General features: G+C 41.5%; 1 protein-coding gene across 1 annotated transcript; it reads left to right on the plus strand.

Moving 5' to 3' along the window:
* Positions 1-11,473: 11,473 nt before the first annotated feature.
* dusp4 (dual specificity phosphatase 4) lies at positions 11,474-21,885 on the plus strand. The gene is made up of 4 exons (XM_056433101.1): positions 11,474-13,091; positions 14,528-14,655; positions 16,450-16,669; positions 19,051-21,885. Exons 1-4 carry the CDS (start codon positions 12,722-12,724, stop codon positions 19,440-19,442), a joined length of 1,110 nt encoding a protein of 369 aa, XP_056289076.1. The 5' UTR covers positions 11,474-12,721; the 3' UTR covers positions 19,443-21,885.
* Positions 21,886-22,697: the final 812 nt, after the last annotated feature.

Genomic DNA, 22,697 nt, shown 5'->3' on the forward strand with positions numbered 1-22,697 from the left:
ACGGTGTGTGTCTGTGCTCAGACAAGTAGGAAGGAAAAGCCATGAGTCACCGAGGTGCCATCAAGCACAGTTTGATCGTCTCATTTATCTTCCCTGTGCTGCTGAACTCCGCGCCGCCGCTCAGTTTCACCTCAGGAGCAGAGCACTCTGCCAAATATAAGTGCAGAATTGTTTGTTGCGGCAAGTGGTCCTATATCTTCTGATGCCAGAGTTCCTGGCAGAAGTCGAGAAGCGGTGAGCGAGTTGAATATGATGATCACATCCGGTGACTTGTGGAGGAAGTCGATGCACATGCGCACGCATCTTTCAGTCAGTCCTGTCCTCGGACGACAGCGCTGACAGGAGACAACACACGCCTTCCTGTTGGAATTCAGCCTTGTGAATTCCAAATGTGTACTTTTGTGATATACCATGAATGTCATTAGTTTTGCAAGTATCTATTAAAATGTTTACCTGATGATGGCGCTACATGGAAAGTCAGGGGATCACTTTATCATGCTCTGGGGAACATGAACGTCAATACCAAATTTATTGGCAATCCTATCCGATATTTGGATGCCAACGCAACCCGACCCCGGATAAGCGGCTGGAAATGGACGGCTGGATGGAATCTCTTGTGTTCCTGATCTAGGATAATAATGTATTACGTTAATGTCCTCAAATGCTTTAATTAGATGCAATAAACCCACATAAACCATTTACGTGAAATAGCACAAATGTACCTGCTACTTTTAGTCCTCTTGTTTTTTGCGTCAACGTAATCTGGACCCAGATGCTTCTGATTCTGAAACAACTCGGCTTTCTACGCACAGACTATTTCAGGACCAGCTCTCATCCTCTTGAGACTCTCATCATAATTTCAGAATTACAATCAAGCGTTGTTTCAATGATGCTGCAGATGTAATGTGAGAGATGGAGAGGAAACGCGGGAGTCGGCTGAGTGGTTGGGAGTTCAGCTGAGTAAAAGAACTCCCTCCTCTCTAATTGACACACTCTATTTTAACCACTTTTAACCACTTCTCCACTTCCGTCTCTCCTGTGGCTGCCCTCCATCTCTCCATCTCTCCTCTCTTCCGGACTGTAGTCTTTCATTTCAACATCACGAAACAACACTTGACCTGTTGTTAGCTGCCGGGATCATGACCCCTGTCTCTGGTGACGTCTACATGGGAGGAAGAAGATGAGGTGGAAAAGGATGAGAAGGGCGGAGGGATGGAAGAAAGGAGAAGAGAGGAAAGAAGGTGTGTATTTAGGTAGGGGGAAGACAACAAAAAGTTGAGCTGGAATCTGAATATAAAAATATAAAAATAAAAATAAAAAATTATTATTGAAGTTACTGAAACTTACTGTATTTTTACTCACATAATTTAAATTTGACCTTTTTTTAAATTGTCATTATTTTGAGTCACTTCCATGATGTTGTACATACTCTCCAGCCCACCAAATGTGTGTTAACTCACCTTAAAAACAGTAGCTAATAAATGTGCTACAGTGTCAAGCTGTTTTAGGAATATATATATATATATATAAGTATTATTTTTAAATGAAACCATATTTGCATATTTTTAAAGATATGTCATAGCATCAAAGTAAATGTGAAAACTGTTCAAATGGGTTCGCAAAGGTAAATATGCCTCACTAACTTAAATATAAAACATGCATGCATTTTAATTTGTGTTAACCTTCTGAAAAACTTCCTGGATTATATTGCAGAGAAATATCCTGGATCTTGGTCCGGCTGCCTCGTGCACACTCTGTGAGCGAGCAGCTCTGCCGACTGCATTCTTACCCTCAATCTGTGCCGTTTGCCTGGTGTTACAGAGCTCTGGGAAAAGTATGTTTATCCTCAGCTGTTGGGAAAGCTGGCTTCCCAACACGCTCTGATATAGCGACAACAATAGCAGGCCTGTTTCTCCCACAGCGTTAGCCGTGCTCACACCGTTTGAATTAAGAGGTCAGGCCACTTTTCTAATAGTCACGTTTTCACTTCTGCACTTGTTTTGGTTTTTTTACGCCGAGTGACCTTTTGTTCAATTCTGTAAAAACCTGGCAACGCACAGCGCAAAACATGTCACATCATTTAAGACTTAAAGGGGAATTAGGACAACTCAGTAATTTGTTTATGGACTGCATGGATCAGAATATATGTGATTCTACAAGCCATTTAGCTTCCCTTCCTCTGGCTCATTAGAATCAGAATACATCTAAGTAACTCCATTTGAAAAAGATTCTCCATATTCTTCCTGCAAGCCAATCGAAGTATTGAGCATAACAGAAAATGAGCATATGTTCCCTTTAAACACATTGTCCTATTTCAAAGGGTGCATTGGAAATACAGCACAGAAAGTAGATCGTATCATGTCTGAGTTCTGAAGACAAATACAGTCATCTACCTCAACGAGCACCCAGGACATGCTTCTTATTCATTTCCGAAATATTAAACTTCAATATAAGTTCATAATACAGTCGTTGCATCAGAAAAGAAGCATGCTGGATTTTTCAATCAGCAAAGTAGATAAAAGGGACAGTATATAAAGACACATTCAGCAGAGATGAGTGTATATACAGGACTGTCTCAGAAAATTAGAATATTGTGATAAAGTTCTTTATTTTCTGTAATGCAATTAAAAAATTATTAAATATTAAAAGAATAAAAGGCTTGCAATATTTCAGTTGATTTGTAATGAATCCAGAATGCATGACATTTTTGTTTTTTTAATTGCATTACAGAAAATAAAGAACTTTATCACAATATTCTAATTTTCTGAGACAGTCCTGTAGGTGCATTGCTGGGATGATGCATTAGTATAGCGCACAGTTTTGATCACCAGAGAAAAGCAATAACTGGATACATTTGACTAGATTTATTCATTGCAGTTACATTTGAAAAAAAATAATTCATCTACAATTTGGAGATGGAAAAATATCTTGAACAACATGTCCGAATGGAGCATTAAGCCTGCTGTCTATTGACAAAATAAAAATAATTAATTAATGAGGTATAGGACCGTGATACTTGTTGTAAGGCTCCCAAACAATAACTCAGTTACAGCCTCATGTAAAAGCAATTCTTTCTCAATTCTAGTTTTCTTAATTCAGCGCTACAGCACAGTGTCTTCCACGCTTTTCCTCTGAGCGTATCCCAGTGGGCGTGTAGCAGGAGATTTGTGTCTGTGCACAATCAGAGACAATACCAGCAGTTAGCACATGAGGAGTAACGGAGAAAGTCTCAACAACAAAAACACATTTCCTTAGAAACAGAAGAATCGGCTCAGTGTTTGGCTGCGCCTCGCGGACTAAGTAGGAGTTGGACTGCGAGTTCCAGTACTTTCTCGTGTTATATCCTCCTCCTGGGCTTTGGATGCTTTCAGGATTTGGATGAAATAAAGTACACAACCCACAGTAGTGCCTTCCTGTGATAAACAAAGTGAAATTCAAGCACAATGGAGATGGGTAATACTCCCAGCAGGGGACAACAATTGAGACACAAGGACAAAAATATGAACAAGTGTTTCCTGGCAACCGCAAGATTCAGTGGCATTAAAGCACGATGCGGAGGCAAGTGTGTGACAGGCTTAAGGCATAATTCATGGGAAACATGTTGACGGAAGAGGCATTTCCCCTGCAGCTAGAATGGGAACTGGTTAGTGGGACACATGTCACACATCTGATATGGAGAATGCAGTCCTCTTTTAAAAAAAGGAAATCACTCAAGTTGTCTTTAGTTCCCAGAATTAGGGCCGCCATGAATAAGCATAATTGTGTTAGTTCCTGAAGCTCTTCTGTGAAGTTGCTCTTTACTGGTTGGGTATTTATAGACAGCATGAGCAAAGGGCATGCAGCACAAACAGTCATTGTGGATAATGCAATGTGCTTTAAAGGACAAAATATACATCCATCTCTTCTGAAGCAGCATGTGATATTTATTCATTTTCTATGTTCCAAATATAATTACAAGAAAATTATATTTATATGCACAGAAACATTCACATAAATAAACACACAAAAACCACACAAAAACAGAAAAACACAGCAATAAACAAACTATATTGCCAATATATATATATGTATATATATAAATATTTAGATATATATATATATTTATATATATATATACTGTACATATATATATATACATTGCAGTGTGTTTATTTTCCACCCTGAAGAAGGCGGTAGGTGCTAAAATGTAAAAATAAACTGCACAACTCTCCTCCAGCTTATTCTCAGTATTTTTCCATCTCCGGGAGCGGCCCGAGCAACCAAAGGTTTTCCTTGGAAGAAGTAACAACTACACCTGATGTGGTGCAATTCTATTTTATATCTATTTTTGTATCTTTAAACTCTTCAATGACTGCAGTATTGAACACTCACATGCCTATCGCCTTGTGCTGTTGCTCTTTTGAAGCTGGAGTCACTGTAATGCTGTGAACATAAACAGTGGATTACTAAAAAGGACCCAATTTGAAAATCTCCATAAAACACATGGCTAAATGTGTCGACTCATTCAGTGCAACCCATAAAATAGTCCATATTCAATAGAATACGCAGATATGTTTCTATGAGCTCTTTTGGCATATTTAGAAGAAATACATTAGAAAACAAAAGTAATATCATGTCCACCCAAATTGTGTCTGCAGACAGCGCCTACGCTCGTTCTGTTAGCAGGCCACAGTGAGCAGGTCCACACATGGCCGTGGGTTGGTTTTCCTTCAGGCAACAATACACAACACTGTGTTTGCTTTTTAGACAGTTTATGCCATTTGAAGAAGAAATCAATTAGAGAAATGTTATTGCAGGTCCTCTGGTTTCTACTGGAATGTATTCATTTCAATGGAGCGTTCTAATGTTACTGATCCATTGCTGCCAGCATTTATCTTTCATTACCAGTCTCTCTGCTTGCACATACCCCCCAGTCAATATTAATCATATTCTGTTGCCTGACATGTGAGGGTTATGAAGTTAAATGCCACAAATACACTACCGTTAAAAAAGTTTGGGGTCACTTAGAAATGTCTTTATTTTTCAAAGAAAAGCACTGTTTTTTCAATAAAGATAACATTAATCAAAAATACACACTGTACATTGTTAATGTGGTAAATGACTATTCTAGGTGGAAACGTCTGGTTTCTAATGAAATATCTCCAGAGGTATATAGAGGCCCATTTCCATCAACTATCACTCCAGTGTTCTAATGGTACATTGTGTTTGCTAATCGCCTTAGAAGACTAATATCTGATTAGAAAACCCTTGTGCAATTATGTTAGCACAGCTGAAAACAGTTATGCTGGTGATATAAGCTATACAACTGGCCTTCCTTTGAGCTTGAAGTTTGAAGAACAAAATTAATACTTCAAATATTAATCATTATTTCTAACCTTGTCAATGTCTTGACTATATTTTCTATTCAATTTTCAATTCATTTGACAAATAAAAGTGAGTTTTCATGGGACGCTGCATGGTCTACTCTTAATCTACTCTTAACTTCTTCTTCTTTACGTCTCTGCTGCAGCTTCCTACAGTATTGGAGCAGGAAGAGAGCGAGATCTTGTGAAATGTTACAACACTCAGGACATACTGTAATATGATACGATAGATGTGATGACGCCTCCAGCCCCGAGTTTCGTTTTGAGCCTCTAGCAGGCGCAGAAGGGGGACATATATCAGTTGTGTGTTGTGTAACTCTAGTCATGTTGGCTGTGAAGCAATTGGGAAATTGACTCATGGATATACACTGATGAACACACACACACACACACACAGACAGTCACACAGAGGAAATTCAATCACTTAAATGTGACTGTGTCACATTAACAAGGACACTCCGCTTCCTCTCTTCCCTCCCCCATTCATCTCCTGTCTTCCTCTCCCCCCCCCCCCCCACACCCCCTCCTCCTCCATCGCTGGTCAGCTGCCCCTTCATGTTGATCTCTGGGAAAAAGAACAGGAGATATTGTATGAGGCGCAGGTCAACATGAGTTCAGTGTGGTTTGTCTTTCTGTATTTGCAATGTTGCCTTTGAGAGTACTTTGTATAGACGTGTGTGTGTGTGTGTGTTTGCTCACGTGAGTGTGAGTGTGTGTGTGTGTGGCATGTGTGTGGCGTCTGTGTGTGTGTGTGGGCCCTTGTTATCAATAGCAACATATACCCTTTTAGCATAATTAATGATCTTTTCGCCAACAGACTGCAGGAGAAAGGCACATAAGAGTGTTTGTGTGCAGATGTGGAAATGGTTCGAGTCGGTCTGTTTCCTGTCATTAATCCTCGTGTCTGTTCTGCTCAGACGGCCACATGTCAGACAAACACACTCACACACACACGTACACACACACACACACACACACACACAAGTTGTTCTTGAGTCCTTCCTGCTTTTGACTTGTGGATCATCTTCCTCACAGTCTTGATTCATAGTCATCCGATGCACAGAGGCACATTCACCCCAGCGACCTTTTCACATGTGCACATGTTTCCATGTGTGCTCATACACAAACATCTCATTGTGTCAGTTATTTTGTATTTTTTCCGACTTTATTGTATTTTTCTGTGTGTATTTGTTGTGTCTCGTCTATTCATTTTCAAATGTACTTTTTAAAAAAATTAAATGTTCATGTTTTTGCACTGCTAAAATAAATGAATTTAACAAAGGGCTATCTGAAATTTTTTGCATTACTAACAGGAACCTTACAAGTAACTATTACTTTCACATTACACTCACATTCATAGTTGAATACATTAATTCCAGTGGATTAAGTATATTTTTCACAGAGAGTTAAATTCAGGTAAACTCTGACACATATTCACAGTAGGCTACTGACCTTTAGGGGTAACCGAGGACTGGAGAGTCCAAAATGAAGAAATATGTTGCGCCATCTACTATTATTTAACCTTCTCTGTCTGAGCATGAACTGCAGTACCCATCAGGAATGATGTGACAGCTGGGAGGCTGGAGTCAAGGAGTGGCCCCGATGTCACTGAGCTTCTCTAACGACATATTTTGTGAAAAGGGACAGATTAATGTGGCCGTGCGTGTCTGTTGTGAACGTGCCAAAGCAACTTGAACATTAGCCGTAAGTGATGCAAAACTCTTTTGGGAACTGTTTCATGTCATGGCGTCATCCTAATATAAAGCCTGCTGGTAGCTTCACCTTGTTCTTCTTTGGCATCGGTGCCGTCCGTAAACCCGTTAGCACCAGCCCGTGGATACTAGCCAGATGGCAACATATAAAAACATGCGGCCTGGACTCGTGCCCAAGCTGTGAGACAGTATTTATGATAAGACTTAGTTTCCTCCAGGCTGTGAGCAAGAACTTGTTACCTATTCTCATTGACTAAAACAATGTTTGTGTAGCTTCTCAGTTTGAAAACGCTCTGTTAATGTTGTCGGTGTAAAAGGAACGTTTGGCCGCACGCATGTCGCTGGGTTGCAGATGTTTGAGCGAAATATGAATACGTTTGAATATGAGCTCATCGGTTCATCCTGTGCTACTTTGACTATTCAAACCGATGAACGATATTTGAATGAGGATGTTTTGATGGTGTGTGAGAGCGCTGAGAGGAAAGTGAGAAATTAAATACAATCTAATCTAAATAGTTCTAAAGAGTTAATAATCTAAATAGTTTTCTCTCCTGTGTTTATGGCTGAACATGTTTTGCCAGCCGACGTTGTGGTTGGCTGGGTTCCCCGATACTGTGTGTTCGAAAAAGGACTAAAATCATTCATGGTTTCCAGCAGGTAAGTTTTAATTTCTCCCTGAACATAAAATGCTATTATTCCTTTTTATAACATTAACATAGTGGTGCCCTTCATCCTCTTATGGCCAAAATGTGAACTAAAACACCAAAAACATGTACACAATTCAGCTTTCACAGACAATCGCAAAGAAATTGTGAAAAAAAAGGACGAACGTCATTAAACACTCACGGTGAGGTCATCAAACATGCAATATTGTCGACAAACAAAAGTCTAAAATCTGTTTAACCAACTCTTTATACTCATCCCCTTTCACCCTATCTTCCCCTCTCCCCGTGTGATGCGAATGGACTGTCATAACCAGATGGGACTGAGACTTAAAAAAGTAGTAGTAAATGTAGTCAGAACAACCGGGTTCCTCGTTAAATAAAGAGCACATTTGAAAAATAGATTTCCTGCAAACTGAGGCCCCTTTGGGTCAGAAGTCAGCGGTTGTCAAACAGTGTGAGCAGTGTGAGCACATAAGGCTGAGGAGGAAGTAGGCGACATAATGACCAAATAAGAAACCCACGATTCCCATTCACAATAACCGGTGGGAGGAAAGAGGCAATAAGGCACGTGCTCGTTGCTGTGCCGACAAAGTGTCTGCAGCCTTGAGTTCACTAGATTAGCATGTGAGGTCCAGACTTGAAGGGATTCAATGCAATAACCTTGTGTGTGTGTGTGTGTGTGTGTGTGCCCTCAGTAAGTTGGTCCATTGAAATGGGGATAAGCAGCTGGTGACCTGTTTTATTACTCATTAACCAACAGAGTCTCCACAAAAAGCTCTGGACAAACATGACATCAACCCAAAAGAATATATCCCAGAATCATCACGTGCATTTATCCAATACACCCATCCAGCTTCATAGGAATATCTACGTTTTTGATGTTTAATGATGTCCCGAGATTTTAAAATCACGGGCTAAATCTGTCGTGTGGCCAGGGGACGCGAGGCTGACATATTTAAGTATTTGTAGTTCATTTGTCGGCATTTGTAGCCTACAAATGAACTATGAATACTTAAATATCAAAACATGTTAGTTTTAACTCTGCCTTTAATGCCATGAAACTGCGCAAAATACAAGATTGTATTATTATTATTTTTGCGGTTTTTTGTTGCTTTATATATATATATATTTTGATTTTACAAATTCACAAGACAGGACTTTAAGGATACAATACAAAGGGAAAGGAGAAATAAAAGGGTAAAGAACAAAAAAAACAGACCAAAAAATAGATAACAAATAATTCGATAAACCACAGCAAATAACACATTGGCACATCACCAGTAACCATAAACACATATTTCAGGTTACGAGTCGGTCCTTCTCAACGCACTTGACCAACATGTAAAATAGCACTGACAAAATGTGAGTCATCTTTATTATTTGGACATTCCGGTGGTTAAACAGTTTGTCAACGATGAGAATTTGGCTCTGACAGAAAATATGGATCTGCTCTTAACAGCGTACCAACCCCCACCCACCACCCAACCCCCACCCACCACCCACCACCCAACCCCCACCCACCACCCACCATCCAACCCCCACCCACCACACCACGCACTCAACTCTCGCTGCCTCGATCCTTTCTCTCTTTCCCTCCCTACCTTTTCTTCTGTTTATTTCCCCCCCCCCCTCTGTTTCCCTCTCATCATTTGAATCACATTTACTCGTATTTCCCTCTTTTCACACATATAAATCTCCTTCATCCGTCTCTCGCTGCCTCTCTCGACACACACCGACGCAGACGAAGGACAAACGACACAAACTCATTCATGGAAATGTTGCGGCACTCAGTCAAGGTTTATCCATTGGATTATGGGATTAGAGAGTGGGACAGATCTAGAACGTACACACATGAAATACACAAACGCACACTCGGACAAGTTTGAGTGTGTGTTGCTTTTTTAATGGCGTGTTGGTGTTTTAATTATCCTGCCTTGTGCACTTTATTTGTACTTAATGAAAGCAGGATTTCCATTTTAAAACCCCAGCACTTCATGCCCTATTTTTTACTACTATTAAATAGTATTTACAAAACTACAGTTACATTACAAACAATTCATCTCGAGCTCATTTCAAGGGACACTTTGACCTTTTGAGATATGCACGTGTTTGCTTTCATGCTGAGAAGATTGATATCATTCTCTTGTGATATCTCAGCCTTTTTCTGTTGCTTTTCTTTTTATATTTTTATATACATTTTTTAAATCAGAGCCTGTCATTTTGAATTGATGTCCTAACTCTAAATAGTCCTTATAGTCTTTACTCACATTGACACATTGGTATTTATTATTGCTTTGCATGCTTGAACTGTTTTTGAAGGGCCTTTCGATGTCGCCCTCTTGCTAACTACACTGCGTTTACAAATGTTGGATTACTGTAATATGCAACGCGGCTGTAAATGATAAGAAGAAGAATAAAAGACAACATCATATAGAGAGAATGCTGAGGTTGAAAGAAAGATATGAGAAATATTTAACTATCCTCCCTCTCTCTCTCTCTCTCTCCCTCCTCCACAGTGTTGATGGGGGACAGCATGCGGGCGAGGAATGTGAGGGGATGAATGGAGACAGGGGAGAGGGAGGGAGGGAGGGAGGTAGGGAGGGAGGGAGGGATGATATCAGTGCGGAGACGATTTTCAGACAATTTCCTCGCAATCTGTGCAGCATCAGTCCGCCAGTGCGGAGCATTGTTTAGGGTTGGTAGTAATATGGCGTGGTGTGTGTACGTGTGTGTGTGTGTGTGTGTTTACATGGGACACTAAAGGCTGCAATCTAGCACAAGTAATCACCTACTGCCAACCCCGGATGCTTGACTAGCTCCCTGGAAGAAGAAGGGGGGGAAAAGCCAGAGGGATTTTTCCATTGAATTATAGATGAATGCAGAAAATAAGATCTGTGATAAACACGAGTGTATGATGCTTGATACATTTTGCTCTGCAACATAATCTTTACAAATCAACAGCAGTTTTATGATTTGTTTTCATGCAATAGCTAGAGATTTAAAAAAATGAGAAGTGAACTACACAACGAGGCTGTAAAAAGGAGGACGAGTCGGCTAGATGATGTTTACTTTTCTTTTCAAAATGTCCTGCAACTTTATTAAAGTGCAATACTAAATTGCTCGAGTACCCCTTTAAGAATGTGGAAAATATTTTTCAAATAATACATAAATACTCTTTTTCATGGAAAACACATTCATGCAATATTTCCTTTCCTGAGGTTTGTCTTTTGCTTACTTACCCCGACACTAAAACATTGATCAGTTTTGGATTCTGATTGTCTGCTTACACGAGTCATTGCTGTATGACATTAGCTACATCTTGTCTGAATATTCATAAAAACAAGACCTCATATAAAAGACTTTGAGCCTTCACTTCGCTGAGCATATGAACAAAATTAACAGGTCGATATATTGTGTCTGTACATACACGTACTCTCATGTTTTCCCCCATTCATAATAAATCAATCTGAGAATGCTACAGCATTAAATCAGTTGTTTTTCACGCATGCTGTTTATCGGTGGGTCTCTTCCAGCTGGAGTGTGGCGAGCCGGTCTGTTTGTGTCTGACTCCTCTCTTTCCTCTCGTTACCATGGAAATGGGATCAACATGCAAATACCTGAGCACGCACACTAAGGCTGTGTGATCGTAGATGCAAATTGCGCTTCCGCTCGTAGGATTACACACACACACACACACACAGATGCACACCCACTTGTAGTCCAGCACCTTCCTCAGCACATGATAACAGACATTATCCATTTAGCAGGGGAAGTAGTAGCACTTAAACATTCAATGGAAAAAATTCATATGAACTATAGTTCAATTTGAAGCTTAATTTAGATCAAAATGCTGACCTCAAAGGCAAGCTAAATAAGTTGATGTATAGCCACATCCCACTTTCACATCCAGTGAAAACAAAGCTGTATTCATAGCAGTTGTATGCATTGGCTAATGATTAATGCAAGTCTAATATTCACAGTTTTACATCATCCTAAGAAATATCTTACTTTTAGAAAGACTCTGTCCGTCTTGTGTTGCTTTCACCCGGCAGCATGGAGTGGGTTTATTATTTTGCTGAACATGGTGGAAGGTTTAAAGGATAGGGACGGCATATTAGGTAAGTGTGTGGCTTAAAACAAACCGAAACAAACAATAAAAAAATAAAAAAACAATACAGGGCTAAAAATCTCCACAGCAGAATTACGTGTTAATTATCATGGTTATTATTACACGTTGTGTTTGTACAAGCACGCACACTTTTCACATTCATTTGATTCATTTTTCTATAATTTTTAATTATGTGATGTAAAGCATCTTCGAGTACTTCAAAAAAGCGCTATAACAATGTAATGCATTATTTTTCTTTTTATTATTTTTATTGTCAAATATTGTAATGCACATTTAAAGGCCCATTGTGTGGTTTTTAAGACCGTTCCTAAATTGTATCACAGTAATAAACCCTATTAAAATGTGACCATGAGCTGGTTAAGGCTGTGGCCATCGGGAGACTCCACTGCACGCCTCATCGAGTCTCATCTCCATCTCCATCGCCTCTCGTTTCATTGATGTCTATTTTGTTTTATGAATGAAGAGCAGAGGAGGGGAAAGGGGATGGGACTCTGGACGCTTTGCCATTGGCTGCTACCGGTTGACGTCACCTCCGCCGTGACGCGGTGCACCCATTCACAACACACGCACACACAAAAAAAGAAAAGGAAAACAGAAAAAAGAGAAACAATCCTGAGGAGAAACACTCGCAGAGGGAGAGAGGGAAAGAGGGAAGAGGGGACAGGACGGAGCGCGAAGAGTAGTGCGGTCACGATGCGCGCATAGAGAGGCAAGCCGCCGCAGGATCCCACGTTTGGAGGGGGGTGAAGGGGAGATAAACAGACAGACAGGCAGGCAGACAGGCAGACACTCACCCACACACACAGACCAGAGGAGATAACCCCTCGGTGAAACAGCCCGAAGCGACGTGCGATGGAGGACCTGGGCGAGATGGACTGTCCGGTGGTGAAGCGCTTCCTCAAGGACGACAGCGCCAAGTGCCTGCTGCTGGACTGCCGCTCCTTCCTCGCCTTCAACGCGGGACACATCCGCGGCGCCGTCAACGCCCGCTGCAACACCATCGTCCGCCGCAGAGCCAAGGGCTCCGTGCTCAGCCTGGACCAGATCCTGGCCGGGGACGAGGAGGTGCGCGGCCGCCTGCGCTCCGGGATGTACTCCGCCGTGGTTCTGTACGACGAGAGGACGCCGGACTCCGACACCGTGAAGGAGGACAGCACGCTGACGCTGGTGCTCAACGCAGTGTGCGGGGACTCCTCCGGCACGCAGATATACCTGCTCAAAGGTAGAGGGCCCGAAATGTGCTCGTATTCATATTGTTATGGCGCTCAGCCCGGGGGGTCAAGATGCACGTTCCGTTTAACGTGACCTATTAGTTGTGTTTATCCTTTGAGTCAATAACCTATAGGGCGGTAAAGAGGAATCACTATTATATTGTGAGAATGTGTTATAATAATAATGATAATCATAATATCGCATTGTTAAATTCAGCTCTTAAATTGGGCAATTACAGCCCATAAAAAACAAACAAGTATACTCCTTTTTTTCTAAATTTTTCTTCATCTGTGACACTGTTATATGCAAATACAAATGGAACTTCTTCTTTGTATTACTACACATATTTGTCAATGGAAAATAATTTTGGGAAAAATTTACTTAATTTGGAAGATTATAATGTTTCTCTTAATGATCATTTATTATAATATTTATCATCTTATTGATGCTTTTTAAATGAGAGCCAATAATAACAATAATGGCTCCAAATATTGTGAATAGCCTCATTTCAATTGGAATGCCACCAAGCTGTCTGGTAACATTTTTCAACCAATATAACCCGTGTTATTGGCATTGGTATACAGATGTATTGTTTTTATAGCTGAATTTGAATTATCCTCCTGATTGTTCCCTCTCTATATGCACTGGTGTATTTCTTTACAAGGCACTCAGGCATTCACAGCTTCACACATTCACACACACACACAGACTGAGTGAATGAGGTAATGCCGATGCGTAGAAGCCACATCAAACCGCAGGGACTTACTGCACACACACATGACCCTTTCAGAAACAGACCGCTTTTGGTAAATCCTCCGAATGGGAAGCGGTACAATCTCAAAAATCAACGCTGGGTTTACCCACCAGACTATATTTAGGCTGCAGGGAATTTGAAAAGGCAAAGCTGCTGCAATCTGTAAACTGTGGCGCATTCTGTTTCTTGTGTGCATTCTAATGACGCAGACGCCTTGAAGCACAGGAGTGTGTGTGTGTGTGTGTGCAGCTCATAAAGATGACATTTCACAGTTAATCTGACGGGATCCCTGAGGTGCGGAGAGCAGCGGTCAGCCTGCAGATGTGTAAGGGAGGGGGGGGGGGCAGCATTGGGATGATGAAATTGTTTTCAAATCCACAGAAGTAGACGTAGGACAAAGTAGGTCAGGGGTCGGTTTAATAGACTTCATGTCAGGCACACTGAATTCAGAAGGTGGAAATCTTGGTGAAGATTGTGCTGCGAGTGTTTATGTACATAAAGCCCCTGCAGCAGCAACAACAACAACAACAACAGCAAAAATCCCTATTTCTGTCAAGATTTTGGAGGATTTGAAAGTCTGTCTGTGGCACTTTGTGGTGATTGAATGTCTCATGTTTTACTATCATATTGTTTACAATGTGATCATTCATGTGCTTTGCATTGTATTTGAACCGCGGCGTCTCTTTTTCCAGGTGGATACGACAGGTTTTTCTCAGAGTACCCGGAGTTTTGTATCAAGACCAAATCCTTACCGACCCTCACCAGCCAGTCCAGCATCGAGTCTTCCTGCTCGTCTTGTGGGACTCCACACCACGACCAGGTGAGACCCCGGGAGACACACGCACTCAGCGTGATCATGTATTTCAGAGTTGAAACCATATTTAGATTTTTGTATTCATAAATGTAAAACATTATCACCTTTTAAGTAATTGGAATATATCCATTTCTCGTCAGTCTGTAAAAGTCAACTTGAGTTTCACACATTGACACGCAGAGCCGGCGTGAGCAAACACTGGCAGTTATTTGCTTTGCAGCTTGACTGTTTTTAACTTTCCCACGATGCATTTCCCCATCCAGTCTGGGTATTCAAAGTATATTTACTTACTTGTTTCATCAGTATAAAGTCCTGTTGGGGAACGAAAAGAAAAAGACGCTCACGCAATGTGTGAAGCTTTTCTTAAAATCCACTTTTTGTTAAAATGAGCGATTCGTAGTGACGGGCCACAGAGGTCACAGGTCGCTTTTGATTCACCCCTGCGTCACATCCTGTGATCCCGGTGGTGCCATTTCTTTGTTGTTGGTCGCTGAGCTGCTGTCGCAGATTTTTACGCAACATTCAAAGTCACATGTTTAATTCCCCCCGGAACCCATGAGGAGAGCGACGCAGACAATCCAGCCTCTGTGTGTTTTCTATGAAAAAAAAATGCTCCAAGTTCTCTTGGCCTTACTGTTTTTTTCTTTTTTTGTAAACCAATACTGTAGCTTCCTGTATCTCACTCATTATTTTCCTCTCAGAATCCGCCCCCCCCACCCCCCATCCTCTCTCCTCACATTACCTCTCTTAGCAGTATTGATCATTTCCTGACGCTGTGTCAGTACAGAGGTCGTCAGCGGCAGTGACATAAACAGACAGAGCCCTCGTCAATAAGTTTCACCGCCGGTATAGACTGCCAGCTCGCTGACCCCTCAGATCCACTGAAAGGGAAAACCGAACTTCTAACTCTGTAATTAATGCGTTTCAGTAGAATCATTCCCTCTTTGTGATATACGACAGAACACTAGATAAGACACTAGATACTAATGGTTTGTATGAATCATAAAACCTGTTTGTTGGAGGTTTTTTTACCATGAGAGCTTTGTGTTTCTCATTATGAAGGGGGAGGGCGGTGTTTTAATCTTGGTTTAGGCATTACATGTTATGGCCAATAATTAATATTTTCAACGCATATTCACATTTGTATGTTCCGCTAGATAGTTATTTTCCAGGAAATGCAAAAAAACCTATATATAATATTTTTTTCACAGAATCACTTTAGATTGTTGTTTTCCACAAGTGAGACTGCAGAACACATGCAAGGTGTCCTCAACAAAGCGTGAGAGAGTGGTGGTTGTATTTACTTATAAGTAATAAAAAATAAAACAATTCATGGTTCGCATTGGCAAAAGTTCATCAGACATTCACTGTGTTTCCTAGAATAGGAAATAAATGCTCGAAACTAACAAACTAAATGGCCCATATCAAATGACCCTTGCATTAATTACACAGATAATAAGCAACCCCTGTCAGATGAAAGGCGCGCCTAATGTGATTAGAAAAATATTCAAGCGAGGTCACACTTATGCTGGAGTCATCTGCCATCTGGCCTCTGCCGCACAGCGCCACAGTGGATTCTTTGTCTTGTGACGTAAGCTGTGTTACATTCAGTAGATTCTGTCCAACATGGCTCACCAGGTGGGGTCAGGAGATGTTTCCACATGTAATAACTCCATTACGACTGAATGAATTATGAACAGACTGCCTCAGAACAGAATCATGTCCCTTCAGTGCTCATTTCTAATGAAATAATAAATGAATCCTCTTCCTCCTCCTCTCTGTCTTTTTTCTTCCGACCAGGCCGGCCCAGTTGAGATTCTCCCGTTCCTCTACCTCGGTAGCGCCCTTCACGCCTCAAAGAAAGAGGTTCTGGACGCCACAGGAATCTCCGCCTTGCTGAATGTGTCCGCCGACTGTCCCAACCACTTCGAGGGGGCGTACCAGTACAAATGTATTCCCGTGGAGGACAACCATAAAGAAGACATCAGCTGCTGGTTCCTGGAGGCCATTGAGTTCATAGGTTAGTGAATAAGAGAGTGTGTGTTGTTGTTGTTGTGTGTGTGTGTGTGTGTGTGTGCGTTTAGCAGAACAAATGCTTTCCTATGGGGAATAACCACAAATGAATTGGGCTCCCCTGAGACATGTTTTGTAATTCATCTGGTTTTGATTTGACCTTTTTGCATCATTTTAAGCGCATGAAAAAAAATATATACTTAAGGTTGTTTAGCATTTCTGCCAGAACATGTCAAAGACATTTTTTATACAATTCAAATAAACACCTTCTGCTGATTACGACCAGAGAAATTTAAAAATGGCCACAACAATTTCCGAGAGCCCAGAAGGATGATATCTCACGTCTTGTTGGACAACCAGCAGTATAAAAACCAAAGATTTAAAATTTACTGCAAATTCAGCCGATAAAAAACAGAACATTCTAACGTCTGAGAATCCAAAATCATCAAATATTCTGCATTTGCTTGAAAGATAAGCTAAAGCCTAATTGATTTAAAGTATATATATTACTTTTATTTTGATCGACTAATAATTTCAGTTCCAGACGTGCGTTTATTTGAATGAAATCTAATATTTCCCAGAAAAGAGATTTTAGAGGAAAGCTTTAATGTACCAGGCCCACTGTGCGTATAGGGCAGGCAAGTCACACATTCATCCATTAAATCATATTTTCCTAGTCCCGTCATCACACGTGTCGCAGCAGAGGAAGAAAAAGAAAGATACCTCCCAAAAATCGAATTGAATGAATCCATTGGGCTTTAAACTAGCAAGAAAAAGACATGAGAACTAAATTAAAATACTACACTTCTTTAGAGCACGATTTCTCAGTTAGTGTTTGTGTATGTAATATTGGCGAGTGTATGATTTAGCATTTGCATTGCATAAATACACAGACATTGTGTGTTTGGTTTCTGTACCGTGAGTGCATGTTCGGTGAGAGTGGACTCCGATGTGTGTGTGTGTGTGGAGGTGCTGGTATGCGTCATAGTTAGCTGCTATGGGACCAGAGTCTGACTCATCCACTGTTACCGGGTTAACAGACTGTGAGTTACCTGGAATCTGTTTGTGTGTGAAAGAGAAAGAGAAAGAAACAATTTAGACGTCTGTAAAGCAGGTGTATTGTTATCAGTCCAGCATCTGTGTATTTTGGAGAGTAGGCAGTAAATATTTGTCCTTGTGTGCCAGAAAGACGTCGCGGAGTGAACTGGATTCGGAGCAGTCATTTTATTTTCACATTTGTAACAGCAGCATAGTCGGTTGTGGTGGAAAACAAGATGAAATGAAACACTGTGCAACAAAAAAACAACTAATAATAAAGAGAAGACCCTTCATTATGTCCTTCATGTTCGGTGCTTCTAATTTCCTGCAGACCGCCACACATGCTCCATAATATGACCAACTAATCACTCAAACTGAGGCTGTTGGAGGAAATTGAGTTACTGTAAATGCTTTACTCAAACAATTACCTAAATCTAGTTATTCACATAACAAAATACTGAAAGAGACCGAGACGTAAATAGGACGGGGGAGGAAGTGTGAAAGAGGCGGATGACTCCAATTTATTTGCTCTTCCGTGTTTCTTTTAAATGTGATTTGCTGCTTTCTCCCTTTGACGCGTGTTGGGCTGCACGGAACGGGGGAAACATCAATGTGTCGAGAAGAACACTTGAAAACTGTTTGAGGCAAAGCTTGGACATCAGTTCTAAACACTTAGATGAAAAACTGCAAATAAAATTCAATTCTTCAGCTATTCAGAGATTTCTTAAAAATACAAATATATATATTTATATATATATATATATTTATATATATATATATATATATATTTATATTATTTTATTTTATTTATTTCTTTTTGCACACACGAGGCCCTGATGTAAATATGATACATGCATTTAAAGTGAACTGAGATTCACATGTTGAGCTGTTTCAGTGATATTTGCCTGTTTGGTGCCACCAAGTTCAAACGAGGCCTTCTCACTAAATAAAACACAAATAAATGTGCCTCAAATGAACTCCACCAAACACTCTTGGAGCCCTTTGCCTTAAGATTAAATAAAACCGGAAAACATTATCATTGTCCGTGACGGAAATAGAGCTTGCAGCAAACCACAATGAAAAGAAACCTCATGCCAACAAAACAACAACAAGTCTAAGACCTAACCTTAGGCAGAGCACTGCAACACAACAACATGTCAACATGCTAATATACCCACAACATGTTTAATATTCATAACGGTTACCCTGTTCACCACCATAGTTTATTGTCATCAGCTGAGGCTGAAGAGAATGGAATTGGCTTTGCAATATATTGTAGAGACATTTCAATGGATATAAACTTAATCTTTACTGTCCATGGTCTGACCTCTGACCCCCTTCTCTCATCAGATTCCGTGCGGGACTCCAGCGGGCGAGTGCTGGTCCATTGTCAGGCGGGCATCTCGCGCTCCGCCACCATCTGCCTGGCCTACCTGATGAAGAGGAAGCGGGTGCGTCTTGACGAGGCCTTTGAGTTCGTGCGGCGGCGGCGCAGCATCATCTCGCCCAACTTCAGCTTCATGGGGCAGCTGCTGCAGTTCGAATCCCAGCTCCTCGCCACCTCCTGCGCCGCCGAGGCGGCCGCCACGTCGAGCCCGCTGCTCGGACCCAAGTCCTCGACGACGGCCGCGGCGGCGGCGGCGGCCACGCCCACCTCTCCGTTCATTTTTAACTTCCCGGTTTCGGTGGTGAACGCCGCCTACCTGCACCACAGCCCGATCACGACCTCCCCCGGCTGCTGATGGACGGCCGGTCGCTAAATAACCAACTCGGAACATTGTGCTGGAAGAGTCGTCCGTCCTGCTGCCCGCCGCAGTGCGAACACGCTTCCAGGGCGAGGAGGCGAGAGGCGTCACTGTGCCTGATTTAAAAACTCAAATACTTGGGGAAAAACACTTTTTATTGTCCAGAGACCAGCCAACGCTCCTTCCACAAGATGTCTTCAAATTGACCAAAAATGGACTGGCTCCACCTGAAAAAAACAACAACACACACACACACGTTGACACGGGAGGACATGAGCGGCAGCACACACTCTCTCTCCGCCTCGGTCTCACACACACACATTCATGACTACCAACTGAATAAGCTCAGTATGCAGACAGGGCCTGTTGCTATGGAGACAACAGGTCTTTAGGAGAGGAGATGGACACAGGAAGGAAGGAGGAATTTTAAGCACCCGCTCTTTCTCCTTTGGGTGTCCCTCCTGTTGCCAGACAAAAGAGATGGATGGAAGGAGGGGAGGAGACGGTGATAGAAAGCAGGAGCCTCTTCCGTGACAGGTGCTCTGACCGGAGCTTCCTGTCTTCATTACGTCCTCTTCCTCTCTCTGTCTCTCCCCCACACCTTCCTCTCCTCTCATCTCCTTTTCATCCTTTTATATTCCTTCCCCCCCCCTCCTCCTCCTCCTCCTCTCATCTCTGCCTCTCATCTTCGCCTCGTCCGCCCCCTCTCCTCTGCTCCTCACCTCCTCACTGAAGAGGCAAAATAAATAGAATAAGTTGCCAAATAAAGGCCAAGGCTCTGGGAAATGAACTGGGAAACCCCATTAGAGGCCCCTGATACACACTGTAGGAAACCCCTTCAGCTACATGTCAAAAACATTTTTGTTTTTGCGAGAAAGGTCGAGCATAATTTTCCTTTTTTAAGATCAGAGGAGACATTTTGCAGCAGTGTCTGGAAGGCGTCCACTTTAAGGACCACCCTGGTGGATTTGTATGTTTTAATGCATTATAAATTATCTATCTTTACTTTTAACCATATGTGAAACATGCATACCTTCTGAGACATTGGTTTCAATTAGTTTCTCGTTTTAATTTTTTAATTGTATTTTGAAATCAGCTGAAAACAGCTTTGGAGATTTTAATTTTAATTTGTTCTTTAGATCTAAAATGTGCATCACCAGCGAGTGGTCCTTTTTTAAGATGTGTGTGCCTTGTTCACAAAGGTATCCCATAAAGTAGAGAGGTGCTAGAAAGCAGATTGCTGAATGTCCATATTAGGCATTACACTGACATCAATATGACCTTTTTAAAAATAGCAATTGCTCAGGCCGGCAACAAAAAATTCCATATATATTTTTAAAGCAGTGTGACGGCAGATGTACAAAGACAAACTTGAAAGTAATATAATGATAATCAGACAAAAAAAGCATTGGTATTCCTTGACATCTAAAATATGAGACATTTTATCGGCAACATGTGTTTTTCTGTTCATAACATTGTGGCTGCATTTTAAAGAGAGAACATTCACACTGCTTACAAAACATCAGGGAGCCTGTGTTGTTCTTCGTGAGGGGAATCCAGGTTAAGAAAAAAACACACAATCACTTCCTGACTTCACTTTTTAAATCCAAACTGAATAACAGAGTGATGGAAACAGACACGCCAGGAGAGCTTCGTGCTTTGAGACCATAAACCAATAACCGGTATTTGTCCTTTTATGAGTCAGTTGATTCTTTGGTTTTGAGGTGCTCTCCGTGGCACTTTGGAGTCTTGCAATACTTACAATCCACTCAAGGACAACAGCGACAGCAGTGACGTTTTAGGTCGTAACACACACACATCAAGTCACATTTTTTATAACATCACAATCTAAGACGGTGTTTGTATCGCTTATGCTTTTAGGCTGAGCTTTACACTCTGTGCTAGACATCCAAAGGCACACATTTTAACCATGGTTGCTTTTATTCCCTCGGTCTTGATATATATATATATACACACACACACACAGGAAACAAACACCTTTTATTTCTGTTTCTGAAGATTGTCGGCACCTATCTCTGTAGCACTTTGAAGTGATGCAATACTGTATTTATACTTCATGATTGATTTGTACATCGTGGTGATGGTAGACTGACTAGACTTTGCATATAGACATTTTGTCTTTCTAGTGAGAGACAGAGAGAGAAAAGAGAGGCAATCAGTGAAAAACGCAATACTTTGGACACATCTCTGGTATCTGTCTGTCCGTCGGCCTCTCTGTGTTAGTCCATCTGTCTAGAGTCTAGACTCTCTCTGTCTGGTCGATGCTGTTTACCTATCATGGCAATATCAATCCTCCACTTGGAAATTTATATATATATATTTTTAAAAAATCTTTCCCTCAATTTTATTGTGGAATGAATCTGTGCATTTATTTATTACTGAAGATCCGCTGTTGAATAAACAATGTTCTTAATTAATACGTTGTGTATGTGCTTCCTTTTTGTATGAACCGAGTAGATATAAAGTATGCACACACGCACTTTCATAAAAGACAATCAAATATAAATTGAGACAGGGCATAATATATTTTTGTTTAAAGCGATGTTGTGGGTAATGTAGGAAGATGGCGCGGCTGTGTCCAGTCGCCGTCGCGGCAGCTCCGCGGAGATTGTGCGCTCTTTTAGTTTTTGTATTTATTTTTAATATTTTCTTTGCCACAAACACATCGGCACTAACAACATACGACCGCAGCACACTTTTGGACATAAACTTTTGCGCAAAACAAGGGTTTTTGTCCACTTTTTCCATCGATCCAGCGTGGCCGGCAGAGATTGTACGAGCGAACCACAACAACAGTGGAGCCGCTACTACGGGGAGACGAAAACATCGAGGGAAACGGAGCGAATTGAACAGACTGAGAGTTCAAGCCCACCGTCCACCTTTGCCCAGCATCCTTCTTGCTAACGTCCAGTCTCTGGAAAATAAGATGGATGATTTTAGGGCAAGGATCAGATTCCAACGGGACATGCGGATAGTAACATCGTTTGTCTGACGGAAACTTGGCTGTCCCCGCTGGTGGCGGATCGAGTCATATGCCCAACCGAGTCCTTCTCTGTTTTCCGTGCAGACAGAACGGAAGAGTCTGGTAAATCTAAGGGTGGAGGGGTTTGCTTCATGACAAACAACATGTGGTGTGACCCCAAGAACATTAAGACTCTTTCTCGTTCCTGCTCGCTGAACCTGGAACATCTGACGATCTCATGCCGTCCATTCTACCTTCCCCGGGAGTTC

The sequence above is a fragment of the Pseudoliparis swirei genome, chromosome 15, assembly GCF_029220125.1.
Source record: "Pseudoliparis swirei isolate HS2019 ecotype Mariana Trench chromosome 15, NWPU_hadal_v1, whole genome shotgun sequence".
In the NCBI taxonomy this organism is placed as follows: Eukaryota; Metazoa; Chordata; class Actinopteri; order Perciformes; family Liparidae; genus Pseudoliparis; species Pseudoliparis swirei.

Excerpts from the sequence above, each read along its gene's own strand:
- dusp4 (XM_056433101.1), top strand. The coding sequence starts at position 12,722 with ATGGAGGACCTGGGCGAGATGGACTGTCCGGTGGTGAAGCGCTTCCTC. Across the intron at positions 13,092-14,527 it reads GCAGATATACCTGCTCAAAG|GTGGATACGACAGGTTTTTC; the intron begins GTAGAGGGCCCG and ends CTCTTTTTCCAG. Across the intron at positions 16,670-19,050 it reads GGAGGCCATTGAGTTCATAG|ATTCCGTGCGGGACTCCAGC; the intron begins GTTAGTGAATAA and ends TTCTCTCATCAG.